This window comes from Triturus cristatus, chromosome 4_2 (assembly GCF_964204655.1).
Source record: "Triturus cristatus chromosome 4_2, aTriCri1.1, whole genome shotgun sequence".
Lineage (NCBI taxonomy): Eukaryota > Metazoa > Chordata > Amphibia > Caudata > Salamandridae > Triturus > Triturus cristatus.
The window spans coordinates 735,611,528-735,634,718 of record NC_140586.1 but is presented as its reverse complement, the minus strand read 5'-3'; the positions used below and the strand labels follow the sequence as shown (position 1 = coordinate 735,634,718).

The 23,191-nt window shown below is 49.4% G+C and overlaps 1 protein-coding gene across 1 annotated transcript in view; it reads right to left on the bottom strand.

Annotated features, from left to right (window-relative positions):
- The window catches only part of NRDC (nardilysin convertase), a 1,316,087-nt gene that overhangs the window by 553,129 nt on the left and 739,767 nt on the right, over positions 1–23,191 (bottom strand). The window contains exon 17 of the mRNA XM_085602630.1: positions 22,794–22,880. Coding sequence (XP_085458756.1) covers positions 22,794–22,880 — 87 coding nt within the window. The remainder of the gene's footprint in view (positions 1–22,793; positions 22,881–23,191) is intronic.

Sequence of the window (23,191 nt, the reverse complement as noted above, 5' to 3'; positions counted from 1 at the left end):
GTATTTTTGAACTTCAAACAAATTCATTGACTAATCTTCTCTATGTTAAAATAGGATCTGTTCTTTTAAATGTCATATTATTCTCATTATGGCATTTTTAATAGGTTGTAGGCATTTAATGGACTTTTTAGGAAGGCCAAAAAACATAGCACTGCCCTAGTCTAGTTTTGCTTGGATACACACATTTGCCACTGTTATTTTGATAGGAAAGCTAGGAAGGGAGACTTCTTCGCAGATTCCTAGCTGCCAGAAGAAGGACTTTACAGCGAAGTAGAAGAGTAAGGTGGATATCTAGGATAGGCCTTGGTTTCACACCCAAGCAGCAGGTAGAGTACAGCTGCCCCTTAAACTGGTCACAAGAAGCTGTTCCAGTTTAGCATACTTTTCAAGACTGGAATTATTTACATTTTGGACAGATTCAGTTTAAGGAAATTTCTAGTCATCCAGTTGTGGGTGATGGAAAGTGAAAGATACAGAATCTGACCAAGCTCTTCTGAGATAGAGATAATCTTGCAGATGGATTCTGTAAAAATATGTTCGGATGTCTAGTTTCTGCAAAATCTTAACTAGCAGAACCCAACAAAGGTTTAGAAATAATGGGGTTAAGATCAAACCTTGAGGTATGCTTCCATTTAAGAAATTTATTTTGAGAAATTAATTGTTAGAGGATTCCAATATGGATTAATTTGTCCCAAAAAAAGAGAGGACTGTCCCCTTATAGAAAATTTCTCTAGACACCATATAAGTACGTTGTGGCCAATTAAGTTGAAGGCACCTGAAAGGTCTAAAAGAATTAGGATTCCCTTGTCACATTCATCTACCAATTATTTTAGGTAGCTCAAGCGTAGATTACCACCTGTTCCACACTGCATATATGTCTAAATGCAGCTTGAATTGGGGAGAGGGGGTGATTGGTGTCAACCACATTTTTATGTTGGAAACACCCTTTTTTTTAAAAAATACTTTGGCCAGGAAAGTTTTGAGAGAAACAAGCCTAAAGCTTTCTATCATGTTAGGATCCGGATTGAGCTTCTTCAGAATAGGTCAGAAAATCTAATTTTTTAAAAGACCAAAGAATTATTCAATTTTCAGAGGAAGCATTAAGGATGTTGAGGTATACGGAGTAATTTAAATCTTTCCATAAATAGCCTAGAGAAAGGGATCATCTGAAGAACTAGTTAGATGGGCTACTTTCAATAACCTATTACACTCTTGACACTTCTTTAGTAGTAATTAAGGATTTGAGAATATTTATTTTTTATTAGGTAATTATATTTTTGTAGTTGTTGAGCATAGGCCTCTTTATCTTCTGAATGAAGGTTCCTCCGCCACTTCTTTACTATCTTCTTCAATACAGTTTTTCACCTTTTAAGGTGAGGTGAACCAACTTCAACCTCTATGCGTATTTGTTATTTTTTATATCTCAATAAGCATCTACGGAGTCCACAATGAAATTAATGAGCTGGCAAAAGTAATTAATTGAAACATTTGGATCATTTTGACTCAGTTTGCTCTGGAGTAAGGGTGGGGAGTTTTGTGTTTCAAGTATTGTATTTGAGATAAGTTTAGGAGAAATGTTATTCCAGGGGCGTGATTTAATTTTCAAAACACTTGTTTTTTTAAGCTTGACAAGGGCGTATATAAAATATTAAAATTTAGTAGAAAATGGTCTCACTAGACAGACTTATTTACCTCCAGCTTGGATACCATATTTGGCATAGTAAAATACGATCTAGGATGTGCCTGCCCTTATGTGTCGATTCAAAGACGTATTGATTAGGATTAAAAAGACTCCTAATGTTCAGGACAAACTTTTTTAGGAGCTAATTGGGATGGTGTGGCTCTATGTTGATCAGTCATCATTATAACATTATCAATGTGTGACAACATTAGTATTATTTGGTCTAGCCAACTAAAACAGTCATGAGATATGGTGGGTAGGGTGTAGAGGAGGAAACAGCAGGAGGTACTATTTAAACAAAGTAGTCGTGTTTTTGCACTGCCAAATTGGAGAAAAGGCAGGTGTAAGGTCTTAAGTTTCTCTTTCTGTATTCCAACCACCTCTTTTCCACCCAATCAAATTGAATAATTTTGTAACTTGGAGGAACAAACCCTTCTAGGAGTGAATTACAGTCAGGGGATAGCTAAGGTTCTGTAATGAAAAACACTTACTTGTGCAACGATATATCTGTAAGAGACATTAGTTAGTGATAGATTCCTTACCTTAGAATATCCCCAAGCATCAGACTGGATCCAGAAAGTTTTCATCAGCAGTACCCCTGCGCGTTGGTAGGTGTCGTCGTACGGCTCCCTAGCATCGTAGCCGCCGAGATGACGTCGTCAGAGCTACTTAGATGCGCCCACGTGCGCTGACGTCAGTTCTGTACACAACTTTTCCGCGCCAGAAGTGCAGAGCCCTGCCAGAGACCGGCTACTGGTGCAATAGAACTAGGGCCCTGAAAGAGATGACCTGAACCCTAGAGAACAGTTCGCAGTACGGGGAGGATGGGCAGGCGGTAAGGAATCTATCACTAACTAATGTCTCTTACAGATATATCGTTACAGAAGTAAGTAACTTGTGCATCTGAAAGAGACACGTGAGTGATAGATTCCTTACCTTAGAATACATACCCTAGCAATACCAACCCCAGTGGTGGGTCTGCGAAGTGAGATTACACCAGAAAGTCACGGAGAACTGAACGGCCAAAGAAGCCGTCTCTACGGACCTGACTGTCAAGGCAATAATGTTTAGTGAAAGTATGCAACGAGGCCCAAGTGGCCGCCTGACAGAGGTCTTGCAGGGGGGACACCGTGTCCCAATGCTGTAGTAGCTGCTGTCGCCCTGGAAAAATGGGCGCGCAGCCCAACCGGAGGTTCCTTTTTGGCAAAAGAGTAACAGGCTTTAATGCACAAGACAACTCATCGGGCGATAGTGCGCTTGTGCACAGCCCGGCCATTCTTCGCGCCCACGAAGCCAACTAAGAGCTGGTCGTCAACCCGGAACTGTTGTGTGCGGTTGAGATAGAACGAGAGCGCACGTTTTGGGTCCAGATGGTGGAGCCTCTCTTCTTCTCTTGAAGGGTGCGGAGGTGGAAAGAAAGTGGGCAGAGTTACAGTTTGCCCTAGTTGAAAGGCAGAGACTACTTTAAGTAGAAAGGAGGGACGCGGTCGAAGCACAACCTTGTCTGGATGAATCGCCTGGAAAGGAGGTTTGCAGGAAAGAGCCTGGAGCTCACTCAGCCACCGAGCGGAGGTGATGGCCACCAGGAAGACAGTTTTCAAAGTCAATAACCGCAAAGGACAGTTATGAAGAGGTTCAAACGGAGCGCACATCAGATATGTGAGAACCAGGTTCAAGTGCCATTGAGGCAACACAAAAGGAACAGGAGGGAAAAGGTGAGTAATGCCTTTGAGAAACCTATTGACAACTGGGGACTTGAAAAGAGAGGGCTGATCAGGGAACCTAAGAAAGGTTGAAAGAGCAGAAAGGTAGCCCTTGATAGTGCCCAAAGCAGAGCCCTGCTGGGCCAAAGAAAGGAGGAACAATAGGACCTCAGAAAGAGGGGCAGCAAGAGGATCAACAGATTTTGCTGTGCACCATGCCACAAATTATTTCCACCGACAGGCGTATACCGTTTTAGTGGAGGGACGCCTGGCTGCCAGAATCACATTACAAACTTCAGGAGGCAAGTCAAATGGAATCAGCTGTCGCCGCTTAATCTCCATGCAAGGAGGTGGAGACTGGACAGGTTCAGGTGGAGGACCGTCCCTTGTTGCTGTGACAGGAGATCCTCCCAAAGAGGCAGTTGGATCGGGGGATCCACGCTCATACTGAGTAGCTCGGGATACCAAACTCTTCGAGCCCAGTCCGGTGCCACAAGAATGACTTGGGCCCGGTCGCGCCTTATCTTCTTCAGCACTCTGGGCAGAAGTGGTATAGGCGGAAAGGCATACAACAGACCGCATCACTCGCGACGAAAAGCGTCGCCAAGCAAGTGCCGCCTTGGAAACTTCAACTCACAGAACTGCTGACATTGCGCGTTCTCTTCGGTGGCGAATAGATCTAAAAAAGGTTCTCCCGACTGCTGATAGAGACCTTGCACCACCTCGGAGTTAAGACGCCATTCGTTATCCAACATGCACCTTTGACTGAGTTCGTCCGCCCTGGTGTTCAGGGTACCTGCCTGGTGTTAAACCACCAAAGAAATGCCTTGACGTTCCAGCCACGTCCAGAGACGTAGAGCCTCCTGACATAGGGTCCACTACCCCACCCCGCCCTGTTTGTTGCAGGACAACATGGCGGTGGTGTTGTGTGTGAATCCTTGCACTACTCTCCCCTTGACAAAGGAAAGGAATGCTTTGAGTGCAAGTAGGATCGCCCTGAGCTCCAAAAGGTTGATATGGAGCTTGGACTCCGCCGGAGACCAGAGGCCTCTGATCTCCGCCTCTCCTATGTGGCGCCCCATCCCAGGAGGGATGCGTCCGTCACTCCTGTGTGTTCCAGTTGGGGAAGGGAGAGGGATCTGCCGCTAACTCAACGCTGGTTCGTGAGCCACCACTGCAACTCCTGTGCAGTGCCCTCCGAGATCTGGACGTAGTCGGACAGGTTCCCTCGAAGCTGCGTCCACTGGAACTTCAGGTACCACTGCAGAGCCCGCATATGCCATCTGGCATGATCGATCAGCAGGATGCAGGAGGCCATGAGGTCCAGCAGCCTCAGGGTCTTCCTGACCGAAACCCCAGGACCAGGGCCGAAAGATCGGAATCTTAACTCGAATGTCCCGGACTCGCTGTTCGGGAGGAAAAACCCAAAACTGTGCGGTATCCAGAACTGCTCCGATGAAGAGGAGCTTCTGAGAGGGAATCGGGTGCGACTCCGGCATGTTGATGGAAAACCCCAGCAAATGCAGGAGGTCGGCCGTAGTCTGGAGGTGGAAGACGACTGCCTGGGGCGAGCCCACCTTCAACAGCCAGTCGTCGAGATAGGGGAAGACTGAAACCCCTGATCTGCGCAGATAAGCTGCGACGACCACCATCACTTTCATGAACACCCGAGGGGCGCTGATAAGGCCAAAAGGGAGCACGGTGAACTGAAAGTGCTCGTGGCCCACCGTGAATCGTAGGTATGCCGGTGGACTAGCAGGATGGGGATATGAAAATAAGCATCCAGCAAGTCCAACACTACCAGCCAGTCTTGCGGGTCTAGGGCAGACAAGACCTGAGCAAGCATGAGCATCTTGAACTTCTCCTTCCGGAGGACGCGAATGACGTTCCAGAGGTCTAAGATAGGGCGCAGACCTTTGTCCTTCTTCGGAAGCAAGAAGTAGTGGGAGTAACAACCATGACCGGCTTCTGGTGTCGGAACACGCTCGATGGCCCCCTTGGCCAAGAGGGCCGTAACTTCCTGCTGGGGAAGTGCAAGGTGCTCCCCCGATATGCGGTGGTGCTGAGGTGGCATGGCTGGAGGGCTAGATTCGAAGGGGAGGGAGTAGCCCCTGAAGACTATTTGCAGAACCCACCTGTCCGAGGTTATGGAGCGCCAGTGGGGAAGGTGATGGCGAATCCTGCCACCCACTGGCGTCAGGTGGGCCTGAAACACTGGACTAGGAAGGTTTAGAGGAGGCGGCGGCAGGGGAGGTGGTGGACTGACCCATCCGCTGTCCCCGGGATCCACCACGGTGGGTCCCATGTCCACGGCTGCGCTGAGACTGTGGCTGTGCAGCATTGCGGGTCTGAAAAAAACACGCCTTGGCACCCTGACCTTGACCTCGAAAGGACCGAAAAGCAGACCCCAAGGGGGTATGCGTGGTGGCGAGACCCAAGGACTGGGCCGTAGACCGAGAGTCCTTAAAGCGTTCCAGGGCGTTATCCGCCTTATCACCAAAGAGGCGTGCACCATCAAAGGGCATGGGGCTGCAAGAGGATCTTCAGACCCCTCCCAGTACTCCCCTTCGTCCACCGGTTGCTGAAGAGGCCGCTAAGGACAAGGTGCCTTGGGAAATGGGATAAACTCCCCTCCAAGAAATGGAATAGGAGGGTAAGATACCAGTCCCGGTTCGGCCCTGTCCGGCGTCAGTGGTGGCACCTGCGCCGAAGCCGGATCCAGGGCTAGAGTCGAGGCCGGCGCCCGAGCCAAGGCCGGAGCAGAAGTCGCGTGCGGGCCCGGAAAGGGTGGGTATGCCGCAGGCATCAACAGAGGCTCCAACTAAGCCATGGGAGAGTCACCGCCCACACCCTCCACCGCGTCCCGCGACTGGTGAGGGGTAGAAGAGCGACGTCGCATCTTCAACTTTTTATGGCACCTAGACTTACCTGTCCCCGATTCTGAGGAGCGATGCTGATGGCTCCGCGGCCGGTCCCTCGACCTCCCACGGGAGCGGGACATCAATCGGCGCGGAACCGATTGTCGGACCTCCAACAAGTTTCGGGAATGCTCCCCAAAGCTTTCGGCGCTATGGCCGGACAATCGGGGCACGCCTCGGGGTCATGGGCGTGCCCCAAGCAGAAGAGACGTCATGTTTCGAAGGCAAGCCCTACAGGACTTAAACCTGGGCATCCCTATTGCACTAGGAGTAAAGTGTACAACAAAACAAGCTGTCAGAATCCAAGTAAAAACTTTTAACTAGGGGTACCGCTCTCTCTCGGATCTGCGTTGTTGTGCGAAAAAATAAAGTACTGATGTCAGCGCGCATAGGCGCATCTAAGTAGCTCTGACGACGTCATTTCGGCGGCTACAACGACGCCTACAGGGGTACTGCTGACTAAAACTTTCCGGATCCAGTCTGACGCCTGGGGATATTCTAAGGTAAGGAATCTATCACTAACGTGTCTCTTTCAGATATTGAACTCTAAATGTGGGTGGCTTTTTTCACTTTTGTGCATTCGTATTTTCCCTTGGGTCCTGAGAGAGACTAAAGGCATGTTTAATTAAAGCGTATTTTCAGAAGAAGTTTTGCTTTTCTAAAATGGAAAATGTTATTGAGGGGATATGTATCTGAAGAAACATCTAGCAGTGACAAACCAGTATAGATGAGTTATTTGCAGTCTGTTCTGGCAGAGTGGCAGGCTGTATCTTGGCACAGAAGTGCACCGACTAGCTTGCCCTTAGCACGCCTTAGACCTGCACGGTCCATTATTTGGGCTTTAGTGAGACTGGAGAAGGGGGACGTGGCTTCTCTGTTAACCCCAAATCAGGTGGGCTACATGGAAGAGTGGCAAAAGAAAAGTTACTGCCAAATAAAAAATAAATAAAAACAAACTAACTAAAACATAACTTGCAGACTAAACAAGGACATCCAGTCCGGCAAGCACAAAGACCGACAGGACAGACAAATAACCTTTCACAGTGACCACAGGGCAACGTCTTGCTGGCCTGAAGGAAGAGACAGAACACACCAAAACCTACCCTTTAAAGGGTCAGTGTTTTGGGTAACTGTGGGTAATGAACTCCACTCCGAACCGCTAGCGGAGACTGCGGAGATTTGTTAACTCCGCATTACATTGAAAACACGGAATTCATGCAACAATTCCAACCCTGCCACGTAGCAGAGTTAGCTATTACACCCACAAGCCATTGATAAAACATCGTTCCCTTTACATGCTAAAAAGCATGAAACTAATTCACAAAAATGAACTTTGAAAAATACCAGGCAATGAGAGAGGTGATGATTTTGGGGTCACACCCTAACCTTGGGGGAGGGCAGGCAGATGCTTTGAACATAAAGAGCCTATCATGCTGAACGATTCGGTTGTGGTCCCATCCTCCTAGGACCGCCCAAAGCAAAGCTAGGGACAAAAGAACAAGTTACTTAAACCTTCAGTAACGCTTTTTATGGTGGATACAGTATCTGCCTGTGGATTCCTCACCTCATGAATATCCCCTCTACGCCAGCATTCCGGAATTTTTTCGGAGCTCTCTGCGCCGACGAGGTTGTCTCAGCGTCATGGCTCCGCACGCGGCTCCACATGACGTCACCGGAGCCATAAGAAGACCACATCAGCGTGATGACGTCAGTTCCATCCATTGTCGGGCAGACCGACATAGGGACAACGTATACATAGTATACAGGATGCACACAAATACACTCAGTGTATAAAGAAAGAAGAAAGCTTGCACTTTAAACAAGACAATAGTAAATAAACAGAGGTAACAAAGTCTTGAGTACACACAATACGTCAAAAAACTAAAAACCTCAGCTTTTATGGTATAAAAGGGTGGACAACGGGGAGGTGGGTGTGTCTGTGAGGAATCCACAGGCAGATACTGTATCCACCAGAAAAAGCATTACAGAAGGTAAGTAACTTGGATTCCTCACCTCATGAATAGAATCCCACAGCAGTACCTCTCCCGGAGGAGGGTGACCACCCTTCTATTTAAAAAAAAGTCCCGCAAAACAGAGCGCGCAAAATGGCCTTCCTTCCTCACTTCGGAATCTAAGCAGTAATGCTTCGCGAAAGTGTGAAGGGAGGCCCAACTTGATGTCTAAAACAGGAACACCTCTATTGCAGAAGTAGAAGATTTAGACCTGGTGGAATGAGCCAGGGAGTAGAATATCTTGATGCACAAGATGATCCATCGTGATAAAGTGCGCTTGTGCACCGCCTTGCCCTTCATACGACCAGCATATCCAACAAACATATACAACAAAGAGCTGGTCATCCTGACGAAAGTCCTTTATTCTGTCCAAATATTAGCTAATCGCCCTCTTTGGATCTAAACGATGAAGTCTCTCCTCCTCCTTGGAAGGGTGAGGGGGAGGATATAAAGCAGGAAGGGTAATGGACTGACCTAGGTGGAAGGAAATCACCACCTTAGGCAGAAAAGCAGCCCTGGTCCTAAGTACCATCCGTTCAGCATATATGGTCAGAAAAGGAGGCTTTGAACTCAAAGCCTGGAGTTCACTCACCCTCCTGGCCGAGATGATAGCTACCAGGAAGACCGTCTTAAAAGTTAAAAGTCTTAAAGGACAACTATGCATCGGTTCGAATGATGAGCCCATTAAAAAAAGTGAACACCAAATTCAAGTCCCACTGGGGCATAATGAAAGGAGTGGGAGGAAACATGTTTGTCAGCCCCTTAATAAATCTTAAGACTATAGGAGACTTAAATAAAGAAGGCTGATCCGGTAAACACAAAAATGCCGACAAAGCAGACAAATACCCTTTTAACAGTGGCCACAGCAAACCCCTGCTGGGCCAAATGAAGAGAAAAACAAAGAACATCAGATAGATGAGCTTTTAAGGGATCAATAGATTTCTCTCCGCACCACTTAACAAATTTCGACCACCTGTATGAATAGACAGACTTGGGGGAGTGTTGCTTGGCCGATAATATAGAATCCACCACGTCAGGCGGGAGAGAAAAATAATTCAAGTTGCCCCGTTCAATCTCCAGGCATGAAGGTGCAGGCTCTGGAGGTGGGGGTTTAGAACTTGCCCCTCCATCTGAGAGAGGAGGTCTGCCCTGAGAGGGAGACGGAGCAGAGGGTGTGACGAGAGGTGAAGAAGGTCCGTGTACCACACTTTTCTTGGCCAATCCGGGGCGATCAATATAACCTGGGCCCGGACTTGGCGAATCTTCCTCAGAACCCGAGGAATCAAGGGTATGGGAGGAAACGCGTAAAGGAGTTGCGAGCCCCAACCCAACAAATGCGTCCCCCAATGCTCCCTGCCCCGGAAACTGGAGACTGCAGAATGACGGGCAGTGCGCGTTCTCGTGAGTGGCAAACAGATCCACCTGAGGAGTCCCTCACATCCGGAGGATGTGTCGGACTACATCTAGATGAAGCTTCCACTTGTGGTCGGCAGAGAACTACCGACTGAGACTGTCCGCACGCACGCTCAGAACCCCGGCCAGATGATTTGCCATCAAGAAAATCCGATGGTCCTGAGCCCAGGACCAGAGTCGCAACGCCTCGCTGCAAAGACAGTATGACCCTACTCCTCCCTGCTTGTTGACATACCACATCGCAGCAGTGTTGTCCGTCAGGACTTGAACCGACTGACCTCGAAGGGAAGGGAGAAAGGCCTTGAGCGCCAAACGTATCGCCCGCAATTCCAAGAGGTTGATGTGAAACAACCTTTCTTCTGGAGACCAAAGACCCTTGATCTCCAGATCCCCCTGATGTGATCCCCACCCTAGGGTAGAGGCATCCGTTATCACTGTGGCCACCGATGGAGGAAAATGGAAAGGCTTTCCTTGAGACAGATTGCCCGCCACGCTCCACCAAGATAGATCCACTGCAGCTTCTCTGGAGATCCTCACAGACTCCCTGAGATCTCCATTGTGCGGATACCACTGCCTGTGGAGACACCACTGGAGCGCCCTCATGTTCCAGCGTACATGGTTGAACAACAGGATGCAGGAAGTGAACAGACCGAGCAGGCTAAGGACCTTCAGAACTGGAACAACCGCTCCACTGTAAAACAAGGGAATCATTTCCTGTATGTCGAGAATCCTTTGAGGTGGAGGGAATGCTCGACACACAGTGGTATCCAGTACTGCCCCTATGAACAGGTTGCGCTGTGAGGGCACCAGGTGAGACTTGGGTACATTTATTGAAAAACCCAATTTGTACAACAGCTGGGTTGTTACCTGCAGATGACGACAAACCATCTCCGGAGACTCTGCCTTCAGAAGCCAGTCGTCCAGGTATGGGAACACCGGAATCCCTAACCTTCTGAGATGGGCTGCCACCACTGCCATCAACTTGGTGAAGACTCGAGGTGCAAAGTAAGACCAAACAGAAGAACTGCAAACTGGTAATGTTGCGACCCAACCGTGAAACGGAGATACTTCCTGTGCGACTTCAGGATCGGGATGTGGAAATATGCATCCTGCAAGTCTATGGACACCATCCAGTCCTCTTGTTGCAGCGCCTGAAGAACCTGTGCTAGAGAGCATCTTGAACCTCTCCTGCTTGAGAAATAGATTCAAGATTCTGAGGTCCAGGATAGGACGTAGCCTGCCATCCTTTTTGGGAATCAGGAAATAACGGGAGAAGCATCTCTGACCCCTTTCCTGCTCCGGAACCACCTCTATCGCACCTTTTTGTAATAGGGCCATAACTTCCTTCTGAAGGAGAAGCAAATAATCCTCCGTGCAAAAACCTTGGCAAGGAGGGTAAGGAGGAGGGAATTCCCTGAAGGGAATGGCATACCCATTTTCCACAAGATCTAGAACCCAACGGTCCGAAGTTATTAATTTCCAGTCTTGAAGAAAATGGGTAAGCCGACCTCCCACAGGACCCACATGATCCAGGATGGCGGTACTAGGGCTGCTTTCCTACATTACCGGGGAGGGGAGGTAGAGGAGGAGGAGGAAGAGGGAAGTCGTCCAGCTCCACGAAGGCGACCTCTGCCTTTACCTCTATAGGATTTATACAGAGGGTTTTGCTGTTGTTGCTGAGGCTGACGGGAACGAAAGGAAGACTTTCCAAAACCACGGAACCTTCTGTTACCATACCCTCTTGACAGACTGCAAACCCAGAGATTTTGCCGTGGCTTTACTGTCTTTAAATCTCTGCAAGGCCAAGTCCGCTTTCTCCCCGAAGAGCTTAGAACCATCAATAGGAAGGTCCAAAAGGGCAGCTTGCACATCACGTGAGAATCCTGACGATCTTAACCAAGCATGCCTCCTAGTGGCAACAGACAAACCCATCACCCTTGCCACTGAATCTGCAGTGTCCAGACCCGACTGGATTAATGGTCGAGCAGCAGCCTGGGAGTCCATCAAGACCTCATTCAAGTTATTCCGATCCTCTTCAGACAGCTTAGGGAGTATCTGCTTAGCAGAGTCCATGAGGGCGTGGATATATCTGCCCAATAGACAAGTTGCATTTGTGGACTTTAATGCCATACTGGCCGATGAAAATACTTTCTTTGCCGATTGCTCAAGCTTTTTTGAATCTCTATCAGCCGGTGCTTGAGGGAAAGAGCCAACCGACTGCTTCGAACACGAAGCTTGAACTACCAGACTTTGAGGTGACGGGTGAGAAGACAGGAAATCAGGGTCCCCTGGTGCAAGCCTATATCTCCTAGAAACAGATCTAGGAACCGCAGGAGCAGAAAGAGGATTACTCCAGACTTCCAATATCGGCTCCGTCAGAGCATCATTGAATGGTAAAAGAGGTTCCATCACAGCAGAAGTAGAATGAAGCACCTCTGTTAAAAGATTAGGCTTATATTCAGCCATAGGAAGCTGACGGTCCAACAGTTCAGCTGCCTTCTTGATAACAACATGATAAGGAGCTACATCCTTCGAAGGAGAAGCCTTCAGTAAAGCAAAGTCCCCTTCCGTAGAGACATCCAAACCACTTGCTTCCCACAAATCTTCCAATAAGTCCTCAGCCTCATAAATTTCTCTTTCCTCTATGTCACCAGCCCGATATTGCTCCTCTTCAATAAGCCTTTGAGCTTCCCTTCTCGAACGCATCCTCGGCTGCGGCGTCGACGGCGCCTTCCGCGGCATCGACGGATCCGGCAACGGCGTCGAAGTGGGCTCCGTGACAGGGACCCGCGTGGAACGAACCCTGGAAGAGGGGACGCCGGACGGAGCCGGAGACTGCTCAAGCGGCATCGACACCCTCGGTGCCAGATACTGCCATGATGGCGCCATCGGCATATAAGGCATAAAGGTGGCCGGAGGATAATGCTGAGGCACGCCCAAATTAAATTCCAAAGGGCCCATGGGACCCGAAGGTGCTCCAGAGGGGCATGTGGCTCTGGTGAAAATACCATACATCGCATTCATGAAGTGTGACGGATCCGATCCCGGCGCCGGGAACGAAGGAAACTGCGTCGGTTTGACTTCCTTACGAGGAGTCTCCAAAGTCGGATCCACTGGAGTAACAGGTGGAGCCACAGGAGCAACAGGAAACTCTTCCTCTACCGGATTCGAATCCCCATCCGAAGCCGGAGAATCAAACGGCGCCGGAGACTGCACCGGAGAACCCAAAACAGGAGGCCGGCCTGGAGAAGCCTGTGGAGACTCAGAAGGTGAAGGAGAACTTACATACTTGGTACGACGTCGAGGAGCAGGAGAAGGCGATTTCGAAGCTCGAGACTTGGACGATCGACATCGAGACCCATGTCTCTTCTTCTTCTTGTGCCTTCTCTTGGATCCATGCGAAGTCGACCTCTACCTGGATCTCTTACGGCCTCTTTTCTCCTTTCTCACCTGAGACATGTAGAGTTTGGCCTCTCTCTCCTTCAGCGCCTTACGGTTCATTTTTCTTCAGGATGAACAACCTTCGACGTCGTGATCACTGGAGAGGCACCAGAGACCGTCATCATGCGGGTGAGTAATGGACATGTGACCTCCGCATTCCTTGCAGGGCTTGAAACCCGACTTCCTAAGAACAGACATAGTCGAAACAAAAACAAATAAAGTCTTGAAACAAAGTAGCAGTTGAAAGACAGGAGAGTCCCAGAAAATCCGTTAGCTTGTAGCGCGGAAAAAAAGGAACGGACGTCATCCCGCCGACGTGGACTTCTTATGGCTCCGGTGACGTCATGCGGAGCCGCGTGTGGAGCCATGACGCTGAGACGTCCTCGTCGGCGCATAGCGCTACGAAAAAATTCCGGAATGCTGGTGCAGAGAGGATATTCATGAGGTGAGGAATCCACAGGCAGATGTATCCATCAGAAATGCAATGCCAACCAAAGGCCCAGCAAAGCATTATGGGGCGAGATTCTAGAGTTTAATTAATATTATAGTATTAGCTCTCAGCTAAGCCCTAGAGCCTGCCCCTTGAGGAATGTTTTGATATTGGATACTATAATATTCACTGCACTCTAGAATATCGTCCCATAATGCTTTGCAGGGCCTTATATTGGGATTGTATTTTTGCCCATAACTGTGCTTGGGGTGGTCCTAGGAGGATGGGACCACCACCGAATCATTTCAGCATGATGTGCTCTTTGTGTTCAAGGCACCTGCTTGGTTCTCTCCCTTGGTTATTGAGGACACAAAAATCATCACCTCTCTCACTGCTTGCTATATTTTCATTTTCACTTTTGAGAGACTACTATATGCATTTTTGCATGTAATGATAGAGATACTTGTTTTGTCAAGGGTATGTGAGGTTTCTGTTTAATTAAGTGGGGTCTGATGGAACGGAGCTGCGGAGCGGAGTTCACAGAGTTTTTGATCAATTCCGCAGAATTCAGTGTAGTGGTATCCCGCCAATTACGCACACCCTTCGTTTTGGATTTTGTTAAAGGGCATCTGGCAGGGAGGATGACATCTACCACCTCAGATTGCAACTCTGAGTCCAATGCCACTGCTCAACATCCACAGATGGAGATGTAAGTTGTGAAGGTTCAGATGAAGGATCTCACCTTGTCGCTGAGACAGATGGTCCTCCAGAAGTGGTAGGCTGATCAGAGGAAAGATTCTCATGCTCTGGAGTTCCAGGTACCACACTCCCCTAGCACAATACAGGGTAATTAGTATGACTTGGGCACGTCGTTCTTGATCTTCTTCAGAACTGGGGGTAGAGAAGGTAGCGGCAGGAGGGCATACAGGGTTCATTCGTACTATTCCAGCTAGAATGCATCTGCTAGAGCAAAACATCCAGCATACAAAATCATTGACACTGCACATTCTCTATTGTGTAATTAAGTCTAGTCAGGGCACTGCCTACTGATTGAATATGCGCCCTGCACCACCTCAGGATGCATATGCCACTCTTTACCTGCCAGACGTCTACTCAGTTTGTTCAGTTTACTTTGGCATTCACAGACCCTGTGTCATGTGGTTGGCAACTAGAAAAATGTTCTGTGGCTTAAGGCACCCCCAGATATGTAATGCCTCTCTGCACAGAACCTAGGCTACAACTCCATCTCGATTGTTGAGTACCACATGGCGGTGGTATTGTCTATGACAACCTGCACCAGCCTCGCTCCAGAAGGTTGTAAACCACAGGCTTTTGATCTTCACATCCCCTATATGGTCCCCCCCATTCCCCCAACCCGGCATCAATTCATCTGTCACCACTGTCAACTTTGGGTGACACAGGACAAATCGCGAATATTACGCCACCACTGCAGATCTTGGGCCGTCTCCTTTAGGACCTGGGTTGAATCAGTGAGGAGGCTAGGATTCTTGGCCCACTGGGATTTCTGGTTCCAATGTAGGATCCGTATGTGCTACCAGGCGCTGCTGACAAGGAGGATTTACCAAGAGACATGCCAATGGACAAAGAAGCCTGAAAGCAATCCTCACTGAGATCCAGTACTGAACCCAAAACATCTGGATCACAGCCTGAATGTCCCCAGTTCACTGCTGTGGAGGAAAGGCCTTGAACCTCAAAGTATCATGGTTCGCTCCAATGAAGGGAAACCTCTGTGAGGCTGGTTTGTGGTGATATCCAATGATGGTAAGAGTTCCGCCAGGGTCCGGAAGGGGTCATTTTTTAGGCCCTCCGTGAGTCAGGGATAGGACTCCGGTCCAGGTTTGAGAATCTCCATTGTAGCATCCGTCTTCAGTGGGCAACTCCAATTCTAAAACTTCAGATACCCTCCAAAACAAAACCGCAAATAAGGCACTTTCCTCGAAGGGTGCTTCCATTTCAGGGGCGGTATCAAGCTCACTGGTATTTTGTAAACCATGGCATAGGGTATCATCAGTATAAAGAGTGGGAAGCAAGTCTCATCAGTATCTTGGGCCGCTCCCTGTTCTGGTATAGGATCAGAGTCAAATCCAAAAAGGGAGTGGAGCCTCTGCGGATAGTGGCCTTGATTTACAGTCAGGAATAACAGCATGATAACCGATGACGCTCTAGTTATTTTATGGTAAGTGCAGTGGACAACCCAATATACCCTTGAGGGCTCGGGCAAATATGAATAAACAGGTAGAAAGGTGCCTTCAAGGGATTTGTTTGGTAAATAATTTGTATAATTTCGATTCTTAATTAAAGGTAGGGCAGTTATATACCTACAAATTTATTAATTATCACTTTTTCAATACTTAAATCAGCTTAGTTTGTCAGAATCTAGATTGAATAAGGTGTGAGTGAATCATCACATATTAACCTGAATACAATAAATTCAATAAACCAAAAGGAGGAGAAACAAGCGGGTGTATATATAAAAATTGAATTTATATTTCTAGTTCAAAAAAGGGTACTTCAAATTACAACAATTAAATACAGTGAAAGGAAATATTTCAATATTTGATGCCTTCACTTTCAAATTGATCCAACACTTTTTCACAACAAAATATAGCCATTTCTCTGGAAAACAGTGTGATTGTCGACGTTTCGGTCTTTAGGTTTTCTTTACCAAGACCATCCTCAGGACAATTTTATTTACAAGGTTGACCCCTCAAATCACTGCGGGTTATTTTATCCACTGAAAATCAAGCGGGACGTCCTAAATTCGTAACTAATCAGTATATTGTAGTCAAAGAAATTCAGTTGATTGTCAAAAAGCTCCCGTCTTAATCTGTAGGTTATTTAAATCTCAAAAGAGCCTCTGTGTGGCAAAACTACTCTTGTGTCGGTTTACCGACACCGTTAAACACTCAAGTGGTCGTGAAGATGTCAGCGAATTAATCTGGCTGTTCTGAAGGTTTGAGTCTTGCATGCACGTCTGGACGTCGAACCAATGTATATTTTATAGCACATCATCAGGTGAGCACGGGCCAATGTCGGTTCAGTGTCTGACATGGGGGTCTGCACCAGGTCATCGATCAGTGCCGGTGAAGTTGTTTCAGTTCAGTGGAAATGGATATAAACCATGGGGCATGAGTGGAAGTTTGTATCAGCATCGACAGCGTCCTGGGAATGGGTCCAAAGTGGGTAGATCTTATCCAGCGAGGACCTGCTGTTGGTAACCCAACTGGAGACCGGTGGAGCTCTGTGGGCCAGAGGGAGCCAGACGAACAATAAAGATTTGCAGCATGGTATCTACGAAGGCCTTGATATGAAGAGTTGAGGGTGGCCCAGGAATCTGGGGCATGTCGAGACTAACTGGGCTAAGGCTTCAGTGGCCAGTGACCTTAAAGGAGTATGGCCTGAATCAAAATGCCCTTGCAAGAAGTCTTCTATTTGGATCTACAGTGGAAGAATGGTATGGAGTTCTGCTTGGTGCTTGCATTAGGACTGAGACTTCAACTTACCCAAAGACTGAGTAGGAAGTGGAACAGTTGCGTGAATGGCTTTGTGATGTACAAGTTACTTACCTTCGGTAATAATGTATCTGGTCGAGACGATTCTAGCCGCAGATTCCTTAACGTAGAATTATCCCCAGGTGTGAGACTGGATCCGGAAGATTTTTTCCACAGCATCTCTGCGCGCCGGGGGCGGCACCACGTGACTCTGCCCTGACGTCGTCCACGGACGTGACGTCAGCGAGGCCACATAAGTCCCATCCCGGCGCGCTGATGTCAGTTTCCTTTTGAGAACTTTTCTTCGCCACCACGCGGAGCCATCACAAACAAAACTGTGATAGTATGGGAACAGTATGCAAAAAAGCAGGGAAACAAAGGGAAAAAGCGAATGGTGAGGAACAGCACCATTAGGGACAGTGCAAGGCACTGTGTCACTGAAAGTCATGGAAGGGAAAGAGCAGAGCACCTCTCTGAGAAGCAACCCTGCAAGCGAAGGCGACATCCTCCCTTGAGGTAGAAAAACAACATGTGAAAAATGTCACGGCAGGCGACAGAAAGTCTGCAGACACAACGGTAACAGTGAAGGGCAACAAGGTTGGAATAGAGGAGGAACGACATATTACCCCAAGACAACACCATCGAGGAGTGTCGTATCCCCTGTAAAGAGCGAAGAGTACACCCAACACTGGAATAACCAGAGTGTAGAGATGCAGACGTACACATGAAACTACCTTCCAGTCACCAGAAAGGATGGAGGGAACAAATAAATAGAACGAAACATCCCGCCAAGGAGGTAGTGAAAGAGGGAACTCGCAGAATACAAAGCCACCCGGAGGGAGGCGAGCGCAGAAGACCGAGCTGAAGGTCCTCGCGGAATGCGGAGGAAGGGCAGGCCGTAAAGGAATCTGCGGCTAGAATTGTCTCTACCAGATACATCGTTACCGAAGTAACTACTAGCCGCAGATTCCTTAACGTAGAATAGATACCCCAGCCATACCCAGAGGGCAGGAGGGTCTGCGAGAGAACCTCAACAGCGTGGAAGAACACAGGGCCCCAACAGGGGATGTGTCAGCGTGAAAACACAGGGTCCCAACAGGGGATGTTGCAGGGGGATAGGAAGGACTGCCCAGCCCCCACCAAGCAGAAGTAATCAAGAACAAGGAGAAGGGAAGGCCAGAATACCACAAGCGTACCCGAGGGGCAAAGGGCATCCGCCAGAAAACCTGGAGGGACAGATGGCACCAAGAGAGTACCATGGAAGAACAGAACCACCCGCAATATCCAAGGAGAAGAGGTGGAAACGGAGGCAGAGCCCGCCGCAGGAGAACACACACAGCGAAGGTGACAGCTGAACGGCATCAACCACGAGGCAAGGGACAAGGCAGGAACGGCCCCACAGCCGAGAAGCGCATACGTAAGAAGGAAGACATAGTCGCGCAAAGCTCAAGCAGAGCAAGGGACAGGAGAACACTGGTACACTCCGAGGCCCACAGAGGTGGACCATAACGACCAGGCGTGAGCATCAGGCAGCCGGCAAACACTACGAAGTAGTGTGCCCAGAACAACCCGTGCTCAAGACTCAGACAGAGGTAAGGGAACCCCAGAACAAGCTCCAGAGAAGACCGGGCCAATGGCATAATCCATCCCACGAAGAGAAGCAGGACCGGCCATATGATAAGAGCCTAGAGCCGTCAACCAGAACACAGGGGAACACCAGGAATAACCTAGCCCCCCTGGAACACAAGGCATAGGACCATGCCGAAACATCGGATAATAAGGTGGAAACACCACCATACAATGCCGTAGACGGCATGACAAAAGGCGGTCTGGCAATCAAAGGGTGAGGAGGGCAGGCAAGCCCTGCAGAAAAAAGGGGGTAGAAACACCATCGGACACTGAGCAGGACAGTACCTGGAGCAGCACAAGCTGCACGAAGGTGGAAGAGAAAAAAAGAGAGAGACCGCACCAAGCGGTATACAGTGACGCCAGGAAACGCGAGGAACCCGAGAAGGTATCCACACTCACCCAGCTTAGAACAGAGCTATACAATACAAACAAAACAGGGGAACACCTCTTAGGGAAACCCGCAGCAGAGGTCAAGAACAAACGACCTGTGGGTAGCACCACAGGCGGCTTACCAATCAGCCGAAAAATACACAGAAGGTCCAAACTGAGGACCAATACGGCTGCACAAAAATCCAAAAAACCCCCCCCCCAAAAACTGAAGGGCTGAACCAGCAGCCAAGAGCACAGAGGGGCCAACCTAAGGACCCTAAAGGCATCCCAAGCCATACACAGCACACACACGGGCCAACCGAAACACTAGGTCCAAAGAGAAAGGTGGGATAACGCCTTCCATAAAGCACCTAAGGACCGACAAGCGGAAGCTTATGGAGGGGGAGGAGGACGGACCCCCGCAAGGAGTCTTTGAATGGCGGAGTCCGCGTGGGTGTTAAATAAAAGAACCCTATCAAAAGGCAGGTCAACAAGACGCTCCCGAATATTCTCCGGAAAGACGCTATCCCACAGCCAAGCATGGCGGCGGAGGGCCACAGACCTCGCCATAGCACGGGCAAGAGAATCAGAAACATCCAAGGCCGAACGGAGAATAAATGCATCTAACTCCCGACCATCCAGCACATGGTGCCGCAGATCAGCGCAGACACCTTCATGGGAGGTACAAGACAGAAGGGACTCCGCGGAATCCAATAGGACGGAGGTAGCACTGGCCATCACACAAAGTGTGTTGAGCGCTCGCAGAGCAGCACTAGTTGAAGCAAACATGTTACGCCCCCAGCAGTCCAACCACCGGGCCTCCTGCGACCGAGGGAGCAACACTGAAGGCAAGGAAGGAAAAGCAGTCTGCAGGACAGGGCTCTGGGCAGATGGGTGGGAGGAAAAGTAGACTGGGTCGTGCGGGGCAGGACGGTGGCGGTGGAGGAGCGGCTGAGGCACCGGATCCCAAGTAGCAGGACGCCCCCAGGCTCCCAGAAGAGAGTTGTGGGGCAAAGCTTCAAATGGAAGAAGCAGCTCCCCTTCACCAGAGCCCTGGTGGAGAACCTCCAACAAACGGTCCGTAGGGAGTGGAGCGACCGGGTTGCCCATTTGCAAAATGCCAGCGGCCGTGGAAATTGCCCGGACAAAGGCTACACTCGCCTCCGTAGGGCGTCGTGAGGGAGAGAGCAACTCTTCCGTGGGTGAAGGCTGCAAGCTAAGCCACCTGTCCCCGAGCCCTGCTGGAGGAAGAAACGCCCAGGCCCTGTAGGATGGAAGACCCACGGACGAGTTAGGAGCCCGAGGGGTCTCCGGAGAAGGTGGCGAAGCCTACAGGAGCAATCAACAGCGAGGTGCGGGAGAGCGGGTCCAGGGGTTGTGGCCGCGGAGACGGCGTAGAACCCGCCCTGGAAGACGCTGGGGAAAATGAAACGATGCGGCGTCCAGTCTCCGGTGAAGAGGAGACAAGGAGATGACAAACCTCCAGAGAGGAAGGGACCTCCGGGGAAGAGTCAAAGATCCAACGTCGGGGCGGCACCGTGGTGTCCACCATGGGCACCGGTGTGACCTCTAACGGTGCCGATGCGTCCACCAGGGGTGCAGAGTCAACCTCCACCACCACGTGCCTCCGAGGAGAAAGGGGCGGGTCGGAGCTTAAGCGGCCAATGAACGGTGCCGAAAAGGCACCGGCTCTACCTCCGACGAGGCGGCCGCCTGTGCAGAGGACCGAGAGTAACTCGGGGAGGCACCCCGGGTCCCTGCTTCCACCCGCGGCACCGCCAGGGCCGGGGAGGAAAGCCGTCGGCGCCGCAAAGGCATCGGGGAGGCCTCCGGTAAGACAGCCGCCTGCCCAGAGGACCGAGAGGGACTCAGGGACGAACCGTGAGCCTCGGCGACTTCCAGCGACGCCACAGGGAATCCGACGGGGCTTTGCGGCGAGGCAGGGGCGCCGTGGGTCGAAGAGGGGAACCCCGTAGGGCCGCACCCCAACGACACCACACCTCCTAAACCTGAAGCCGAACCGGCGCCGAGGGTGAAGCAGCTGGCGAGTCCACAGAAGGCCCCGCACATGGTGAGAGAGTCTCGGACGTCACAGGGAGAGGAGCGTAGGCCCTCATTTGGGCCCTCGTCGGCCCAACGCCAGGAAACGGCGGATAGGGTGGCGACGGCCCGAGAGGGACCCGACCCTCTGCAGAAGGAGGACAGGGCCTCGGTGACAAGCTGCAGGACTTACCGGCAGGTGAGCGACGCCCATAGGGCCTCGGTGAAGGACGATGCCGCAGTCGGCGGCTTCTGGCTTCTGAGGTAGGGGACAGGCGCTGTGACAGACCGATCTGGACAAGCAGGCCGAAAGCAATTTCATCCGGCGCTCCCACCGGGACTTCGGCTTAAGATGCTGACAAGCGTCGCAGTCCGTAGAATCATGGTGCTTGCACAAACACCACATACAAATAGGGTGAGGGTCCGTCACCGACATTTGACGCATACACAAAGTACACGTCTTGAAACCCGAAGGCATTACACACTGTTCCCAACGAAAAGGCGTTAAAAGAAGGCCTGAAAACAGGTCAAGGGAACTCACTCCGGATCCGTGTTGCATGCGGAAAAGAAGGAAACTGACGTCAGCGCGCCAGGATGGGACATATGTGGCCACGCTGACGTCACGTCCGCGGACGTCAGGGCAGAGTCACGTGGTGCCCCCCCCCCCCCCCGGCACGCAGAGAAGCTGTGGCAAAAAATTTCCGGATCCAGTCTCACACCTGGGGATAATTCTACGTTAAGGAATCAGCGGCTAGTAGTCTCTATCAGATCAGGACTGCAACCTGGAATGGGAACATGTCCTGTGAGGAAACTGTGACAACTTATACTCAGAAATGTACAGCTGTGTCTCCTGGTTTCAAATCGCCTTCAGGTGCACTAGGGAGCACTGGTCACATGATTTGGAGTTGTGACTGAAGCCCAGGCACTGAAGGAATACCTTGTGGGTTGACCAACATCTGTTTGCAGCAGTCTCAGCACAGCTTAAAGCCTGTCGGTTCCAGAGAGGACACGGTTCCATGGCATGTTGTCCTAGTAAAAGTTTGAAATTGTAGAAAGACATACAGCATTGGGAGCGGAGTTCGAGATATGCCCTAAAAAAGCACAGAAAGAACGGAACTGGTATCGGCAAACTGGGATGGCACTTATATGTACTGCCATTGCATCACTTCTGGAGCAGTATGGAGCCACACTACACCACCTGCAGGTGAGTGGGAGCACTGTTAAAAACATTCTCTAGCTCTAATCTGACATCTGGAAGAAATTCTAAAGGGGAGAAATCGGAGTTTAGAAGTATCAATCAGAATAAAACTATATCTGACATCAATTAACAAATACACTAAAAAAGGTAAGCTGATTGAAGACTGCATAGCGTAATTTTCAAGGGGTCGGTCATGTCACTGAAGAAAAGTGCTTATTTTGGAAACACCTTCCGCTAAAGCTAGATTCAGTCCTGAATGGCTGCAAAAGCCATGGAGTTGCCCAAGACAAGTAAGTGATATCATTTAAAATGTCCTAGGATACAGAGATGGATTAAGAAAAATAACATGGTGTCACTTAGCAATCATGCAAGATATTATTTTACATGTTCACTAGCAAATTATTATTAAGAGACATGTAATGAATGAATTTGCTTCTCTTTACTCACCAATATAGTTGTTTCTTTCTGGGTGGTGAAGATCTGGATTTAAATCAAAGTCACTTTCCCAAAGGTCTTTCCATTTCACTTGAATTTCTGCCAATTAATAATATAAAACAGAGTATTGGTGTTTTTTTATTTGCTTTATTTATTTCAATCCATAACATGTATCATATTACCGGATACATAAATACTTACAAAAACAACAAATAGTAATAATAATGACCAGAAGTTAAATATACGATACTATCCACAAGAACAAAAAGATACTTTACAAACTCATTTAGAATTGCAAATTCATGTGCTCAATTATGGCCCCCCCCAATCTGTATGCCAAGTTTCCGTCTCCGTGTAGCTTTTAAGGAGTAGAGGCTATATTCCAAATTGTAGACCGCATAAAATTTAGC